Here is an 8073-nt window from a genome sequence, read left to right as displayed (position 1 = left end):
CTAGTTCTCCAGCTTTAAATGGCATCTCTAGTGATAAACTCCAAAATGTGCGTTTCTGCCACATAGATAAGATGCCTTCCAAACCAATGGGGGAAGGGATCGCGTTGGGACAACGGACTCTCCACAGTGGGGAGAACATGAGCGTACCTCTGGGGCAGGATTGCCAGGTCTTGCTCAACTTTCTTGGGCCAGAGGCCTTGGCCCTGCTCCTTTCGTCGGCAATTACAGCGAGCGTGAGACTGCCATATACACCTCAATCTATAGGTGGCTCCAGGTGCCAGTGCTCCAAGACAGACCCATGGAAGGAGAGGTGGACGTACAGGGAGGCGGTGAAGTGAGACCACGATGACGGCTGTGAGACCACGATGACGGCTCTGAGACCAAGAGGGATAGAAGCCAGCAGGGCTGTGCGCGCCCGGCCGGGTCCCCACGACCTCGGAGCGCAAACCTCGTACGCTGTGGAAAAGGGTACCTAATCGACTGTGTCCGAAAGCACCTGCCCCACCAGCCGAGCGTGAGCCGGACGACCAGCGGAGAAAATTCGAGCCTCGTTTCCCAGGACCAATCAGAGACCGCGGAGGCCTATTATGACAACCCCGAGAACCAATGAAAAAAGGGATTCTCCTAGCGCCCGTCCTGGAGAGATCACACAGAGGAACGGTTCGGTTTTTTATTTTAAGTACAAATTAGAAAACAGGTCCGCGGCTGGAGACGGAATACGACGTTTACAAGGATGTGTGGAGAAAATTCGGTGAGCTGGTAGCACCTCACTTCCCCGAAACTTGGCGGGCGAAGAACTCGCAAGTCACCCTCGCGCCCAGCGCTCCGGCTTAAAGCGCGGGAGGGTAGGTGCAGCGCGCTGACGCCACACGCCGGGCCCCACCCACAGCCGCCCGCCCTTATAGCGTAGCCCAGGCGCGCGCGCACCATTGTGTGGCTGGACTCGGCCGCCGCTGCGGAGGGAGGTGTGTGTCCGGGCTCTCGCCGTCCCCGCACCCGCGCCGCGGCTTCTGCCTTGCGGTCCGCCGTTCGACAGCCAGCCCTCGGGCCCCTCGCCCGCCACGGACATGCCGCGCGTCTACATAGGACGCCTGAGCTACAACGTCCGGGAGAAGGACATCCAGCGCTTTTTCAGTGGCTATGGCCGCCTTCTCGAAATAGACCTTAAAAATGGGTGAGTCTGGCCTGGGTGCCCACGTCCGTCCGCAGCGCCCCGGGCCTGCGGCGGCAGGGCAACATCGGAAGGAGGAGACGGCCAAGGCCGCTGCGCCGCGTGGCAGGGCCGCCAAGATGGCGGCGGCGCGGGGCTGCGGGAGCGCGCGGGGGGAGCGGGGGCGCGTGCGTGCGCGCCCCCGGCCTAACGACTCCCGCCGGTCTCCCGCCCTCGCACCGCCCCTCAGGTACGGCTTCGTGGAGTTCGAGGACTCCCGCGACGCCGACGACGCCGTTTACGAGCTGAACGGCAAAGAGCTCTGCGGCGAGCGCGTGATCGTGGAGCACGCCCGGGGCCCGCGCCGCGATCGTGACGGCTACAGCTACGGAAGCCGCAGTGAGTCCCACCCCCGCGCGCTCCGCGTCCTTGGGACCCCGGGGGGCGGGCGCAGGCTTAGGGGGGCCGGGGTGGGGCCTCCCAGCCGGGCAGGCGCGGTGGCCGGGGTCGTTTGACTCGGGTGTCCCCGGGGCCCGCTGCCTTCACGCCTGCCCGGTGAAGACACGGGACGCCGGAGCGCGGGGATTGGGTGGTGGGTTTTGCCTAGCCAGGGTTTGGGTGTTTGGGGGCGGGGTTGCTAAGCTGGGAGGGGGTGACGTGCTGGGCCCCTGTCAGCACTGTCGTGGGCTCTGCCTACGGAGGAAGTGAGGGATGGCTGTATTTGTTGCATGCCCCTTACTTACCTGTCAGTGCATTAGCTGGGAATGTGAATGATTTAGCCTAGAAGTTTGGGGACAGGCTGGGGTGGAGGTGGGGTCGGGGCGGGAAAGGGGGTGGGGTTTTAAGAGTAGATTTTAGTGTTATTCAAATTGGCGGGGGCCAAAGGAAATATTCTTTAGAAGTAATGTGGTAGTCTACCACAAAGTAGATTTAAATGAGCTTTATGCTGTATTTGAACTAGTTGGGGCATGTTATTGGGAGGAGGTGGGGGGATTTTTGGTTATGTTAAATGTTTGATGTTGAAATTGTTGCATGTTGAATTCAAACTTTTTAACAAGTCCTTGATGTTTCAATTTGAAAGTGACCAATGGGGCTGAGGCTGTGTCCACTGAGGCTAAGATGACTGCCTTTCCTGATTGGCCTTGGCTTTTCCATACATTGTGTGACCCTTGCCCTATGACCCTTTGGCTGACCTTACCGGAAGCCATGACGACAGCAGCCTTTTGCCATTAGACGCAGGGTGATGGTGAGGATTCCAAGGGTTAGACAAAACTGGTTAATCTGAACTAGGTGACTGTTACCTTGCGTGTTTTGTGGCCAAACCACCACCAAAAACCTCACACTGTGATGTAAGTACTTAGTGTAACTAGTAAACATTTTTGTAAAATGTAGAAATGCATGTAATCAGTTAAGTTTTATATTTTACAATGTTCTGTAAAATAAAACTTAGCGAGGTGAATTGAATAAAGGAGCAGTCACTTTCTAACAGAATGTAGGAGAGTTTAGTTGGATTTAGTCTATTTGACTTGCCCTTAATTTAATTTATGGCAAATCACAACTGTATCAAAGGTTTAGCAATATAGTAGCAAAGTCCTACTCCAGTAAATAAAAGTTGATATGTTTGTACTAACTTTCAAAAACTTGTATCCCTATCACTACAAAGCATCTAATTGTTCTCTTCATGTGATAAAGGTGGTGGAGGTGGATACAGCAGTCGGAGAACCTCTGGCAGAGACAAATATGGACCACCTGTACGCACAGAATTCAGGCTTATTGTAGAAAATCTTTCTAGTCGTTGCAGTTGGCAAGATTTAAAGGTGAGTGCTATGATGTGAGGTAAAAAAGATATGACTAATGGATAAAAGGTAGGGTTTTGTATTGCTCTTTCATTTCTGAGGATTGGATTTAACGCATAGTTGTTTTCTCTTTAGATTTTTGGGTCTGACCAGTCTTGTTGCTCTTTTTAGGATTTCATGAGACAAGCAGGTGAAGTAACCTATGCGGATGCTCACAAAGAACGCACAAATGAAGGCGTCATTGAGTTTCGCTCCTACTCTGACATGAAGCGTGCTTTGGATAAGCTGGATGGTACGGAAATCAATGGGAGAAATATTAGACTAATTGAAGATAAACCACGAACAAGCCACAGGCGGTCTTATTCTGGAAGCAGATCAAGGTAACTTATTGAAGGATATGGAGAAGGGAGGAAACAGTATTTGCCACAAAGAAAAATTCAGTCAGCAGTATTTCAATTGCTGCTTAATTGAAATTAGGTCAGTTCTTAGTTTCTTTTGTTGCATCATTGGAGCGATTGTTGGTTAGTCTATTTTTCATAAATTGTACAAACATTCACATCAAGATGTCTTGAGATAAAGATTTATTGTCACGTTTCTTGTTACAGGTCACGGTCTAGAAGAAGGTCACGAAGTAGGAGTCGTAGGAGCAGCCGCAGTAGATCTCGAAGTGTCTCAAAAAGTCGCTCCCGGTAAATGTGTCCTTGAGTGTTTTTCTGAATTACATACTTTATGTTTATAGAGTGCTTATGTGTTTGGCAAGGTACTGAAAAAAAAATCTGGCTTTTATTGTCTAGATCCAGGTCTCGGAGCAAAGGTCGATCACGTTCTCGTTCAAAAGGCAGGAAATCTAGATCAAAAAGCAAATCTAAACCTAAGTCTGATCGAGGCTCCCGTTCGCGCTCTCGGAGCAGATCGAAGGATGAATATGAGAAATCTCGAAGCAGGTCTCGTTCTCGATCTCGTTCCCCCAAAGAAAATGGGAAAGGTGATATAAAGTCAAAGTCCAGATCAAGGAGCCAGTCTCGTTCCAATTCACCCCTACCTGCTCCACCCTCAAAAGCCCGTTCTGTGTCCCCTCCACCAAAAAGAGCTTCAAGATCCCATTCTAGATCTCATTCAAAGTCAAGGTCACGATCCAGATCGAGTTCCAGAGATTAACCCAGAACTCTACATTCTTTGCACACTATTACGGAACACTTTCCTACTTGCTTAGGCAGTTACTCTTCCACGTTTGTACTTGGCCTCTTCTGCAAGAAGAGTCTCCCGAAAACAGGGGCATACAAAAATTGGATTTGTAGCCAAATTTGATGAAAAAGATGAGATTCTAAAGAAATGGCATGAAATCAAAGATCTTCTCCCTTTGTAGAATTAAGATAACTTTGATTTTATAGCTTTTGAGCTAAAATAACTTTTGTAAAGATTAAGCTCATTTAGATTTTTTTTTTAAGTATTTCAGCAGCATCTGCTGCAGGGGTTTCTGTCATTGTTATATTTGTTTGCTTAATTTTAAATTAACCGTTTCAAGCTTTGAACACTTAAGGCTTTAGAGGGAGAACCCAATTTCCAATTATGTTGGCTTTTTATAAAGCTTGAGTTATGTAAGATTTCAATAAAAGTTTGCTACCAAGATGATTGCCTTATTGAATAGGTCACTCTTAAATTCCTTCAAATACTGATTATCTGCTATCTGTGGAAGTAATGTAAATTCTACTTAAGTGTAAAACAAGGCAAGTCTCAGACCAGCAATAAATTATTCAATTTGGATAACATTATTTTGTCCTGTTATTCAAATTTGCCAAAGTCATATTGGCCCCCTAAACAGGTTAAGTTAAAAATAAAAGATTTTATAGTCGATCTGTTATACAATTTTGCCTAAATTAATAGATTTTTTAAATAATGAAACCTTTTTCAAACTTAAATTGATTGAACTCTTCAAAAAATAGTTCCTGTTACTTGGGATCTTATCTAGCCTGGAATCCCACTTTCTGGAAGTGGTCATTGTAATTAGTGTTTTGTTAGAATAAGGTTCCGTGGTCTTTAATGTTTGTTACGTAAAAATGGAAGTAACCTTTCTTTGGTCAGAAATTTGGTGTTATTCAAAATGGAAAAGCAAATATTTCATTTTCTACTGAAAGATCCTTAACAGGCACTTAAAACAGATCGCTTGATAAATCAGTTTTACTGATTAAAGTAAAATTCCACCTAACAGTCAGTCCCCTTTAGTTAGTGGGGTTCTGTGATAATTGGTTAGATCATCCTTGTAGAACTTTATGTGGTTGGCTTGGAAAAAATTTAAATGGGTTAACCCTAAACTTTTGTACTTCGTCATGAAGGGTAATGAATACTGTGGAAACCAAATTTTATAATACTGCGAATTTGTAGGAGTTACTGGGTTACCAATTAGTCCATACATCCGTTAAGCCTAGTTAGTTGAGATTGCAGTTTGAGAAATGAATTACCATATATATATATATATATATATGTATCTCTTTCTCCAGATTGTTTAAATAAGGTAATTTCATTAAAAGCACTCATTAATCTTAGTCTGAAATCAAGATGTAGGTTATATGGCTCAGCTTTAACATCTTCCTGGGAGCTGTCACTCTATATAAGGTGTTAAGGGCTGGGTAGTGTTAGGGTGTGGTGGGTACCACTCATTGTGCTGCAGGGGGGACTAGAAAGCATCATAATCTAGAGTTGGTTTGTAGGTTCAGATAATCCAGAAGGCAAGCCTAATCAAATTGAGACTGTGTGGAAAAGGTTGAGTCAAAGATGTAGTTGCCAAAGTGACACTGTAACTGCTAGTGTTTGCTCATGTAAAAAGACTTGTTCTAATAATTACTGGGCTTCCTGTTATGAAATCTTAGAGCCTAATCTTAGGAACATAGTGCCCCAGAATGTTGATGCTTCTTCCAAGACCTTATTTTCTTTAATGCTTTTGATATATTTTTTTTAGATGTTCATAAGAAATATGGTTTGTTTGGGGTTTTTTTTCAACATAAGCTTCAGATTTTGAGAGAAGAAACTGGTATCTGTAATTATAGTTCATTGTTTTGCCTGTTTGAAAGAACAAAAGTTAGGACTCTTACATGAGGAAGCAAGCCTCCACTGCCTTTCAAATTACATTTAAGGACAAGTTACTTTTAAGAATTGGCTTTGACCAAAATTCTCTTGTTTTCAGCGAAAGAACAAAAGCTTTTAAAACCACAGCCTGTTAAAATGAAAGAGGGGAGTACTACAATGTGAAATTAGGCTTTCTAAAAGTATGCAGCATCCTTCAACTGGGCTTTCTTATGTCGATATTCCATCGCATGGTAGTCAGGTTTGTTTGCATTGTTAGCTCCCCCACCCCACCCCGTGGGTAATTGTGTAGGTAAATATCTGCATCCATAAGAATTCAGCAGCAAAGGCCAACTTATTAAAATTCTGGTTCCTCTCCCACACCTGTGGACCTACATCATTGGACGTGCTAAACCACTGTATGTATAACGCTGGCCCACTTGACCAGTGAAATGTTTAGTTCCTTGCTAACTTTGAAGTAGAATCTGAGTCTCTACAGCTTGCCACATGTTCATCTGTGGCTAGATGGAGTATTAACCTGGTGGAGAGCAAACTAGAAGTGAATGATAACTGGATCCCCCTTTCTTTTATGTGGTAGCGTGTGGACATGCCATAGTGCCTTTATGGCCAGTTCCAGTCCTTCCTGCTCCTGTGACTTAATGTTCCACTCCTGTGTTGTTACCATCTTTTCTCTTGGTATCTTCTTTCTCCCACTTTGTTAACCTGCTTTGTGCTTTATTACTTCAATAAAATGTTCACTGAGGGAAAGGCTTGTTTTGAGTTTATTGCGTATTCCCACTTAGCGCCAAATATTTGGCAGATGGTTTTTTGAATTTGAGTTGCCGTTGGCAAGTTTCATTCCTGATTTGAGTATGCGAAAAGGTCTTGTTTTCAGCTCCTCAGAAACATGAGGTTAGGATCAACATAGTAGATGGTTTAACTGGCTTCAGTGTCATCCGCAAAGTGGTAGGGATAACCCCTCATGGGTGGTGAAGATGAAAAGTTAATATGTGAGAAGTACTTAGAACAGTACCATAATAAGTAACTATGCTGTTACGAAGGACTAAACATGCTAAGTCTCTGCTATTGCCCTGCTTCAGTTTTCACACAGAATTTACCCATTGTTACCTTGTAGCAGTTTGAACATTTTCTGACAATTGCTCAGATAAACTAGGGAGCTCAGTCATCTTTTCCCACCTAATTTCACTTTTATTTATGTTGCTTTCAGAAAGCATTGTTTTCTACCTTCATCCAGGTTTTGTGGTTGTACACAAATCTTGTGGAATGTTTTAAGTTCCTGATTTAATTTTTAATTACAAAAGTAGTATGTCCTTGGAATATAAAGTATCGCTCTTTTAGAGTCCACTTACTAAGGTAGCTGCTTCTAACACAGTGTATTTGCCCAGACTTCTCCAGTCGTAATTCCTATGTGCTTCAGTAAGGTATTCAAACCATGAGTGTGTTCTGCGACTTGCTTTTTTTTTTTGGCCAAGCTGTGCGGCTTGTGGGATCTCAGTTTCCCAACCAGGGATCGAACCCACAGCCTCGGCAGTGAAAGCGAGGTGTCCTAACCACTGGACCGCCGGGGAAGTCCCAAAATATTGAGCTTTTTGAGGCAGCAACCACATCTTGAACAAGATACATCTTTGTGTCCCTAACACCATGTATGCTTCCATTCACTAAAAGGATGTGTATTTGCATTTGTGTAATTGGTCTTCTAGATCCTAAATAGCTTGTTTAGATTTGCTTGGCTGGCTTATAACAACTTCACAGATGGGCCCCCAGCATAGTACATAATAAAGTGATAAAGTGAATAGAAAGGAATCATGGTTCAAAAATCAGAAGGTAAATACAAAAAGTTAATAAACAGTAAATTCCATCCTTGACCCCTTGGAGGAAGCCAGGATTACTAGTTTCTTATGCATCTTTCTGGAGATGCAAACCCGGTAAAATTAATGTTTCCCAGGTAGTTTGATCATAGCTCATCTGAATTTTACAAAGTCAAGTGATATTTAAGTATTATACCTTCTACTAAGAAACTCTCACGTGTAATTTATATTATTTATT

The 8073-nt window shown here is 44.3% G+C and overlaps 1 protein-coding gene across 2 annotated transcripts; it reads left to right on the top strand.

Annotated features, from left to right (window-relative positions):
- Positions 1-910: 910 nt before the first annotated feature.
- On the top strand, positions 911-6774 carry SRSF6 (serine and arginine rich splicing factor 6). Of its 2 annotated transcripts, XM_060123128.1 has the most exons (6): positions 917-1174; positions 1401-1549; positions 2843-2967; positions 3118-3326; positions 3552-3635; positions 3741-6774. In XM_060123128.1, the coding sequence occupies exons 1-6, from the start codon at positions 1068-1070 to the stop codon at positions 4102-4104; spliced, it is 1038 nt and encodes a 345-aa protein (XP_059979111.1). In that variant the 5' UTR covers positions 917-1067; the 3' UTR covers positions 4105-6774. The 2 variants fall into 2 exon arrangements, 1 of the variants encoding a protein (XP_059979111.1); XR_009535298.1 differs by lacking the exons at positions 3552-3635; positions 3741-6774 and adding an exon at positions 2232-2499 and having other exon boundaries at positions 911-1174; positions 3118-3133.
- The last annotated feature ends 1299 nt before the right edge of the window (positions 6775-8073 follow it).

Source organism: Lagenorhynchus albirostris, chromosome 15 (assembly GCF_949774975.1).
Source record: "Lagenorhynchus albirostris chromosome 15, mLagAlb1.1, whole genome shotgun sequence".
In the NCBI taxonomy this organism is placed as follows: domain Eukaryota; kingdom Metazoa; phylum Chordata; class Mammalia; order Artiodactyla; family Delphinidae; genus Lagenorhynchus; species Lagenorhynchus albirostris.
This window is presented reverse-complemented; position numbering and strand designations above follow the sequence as displayed.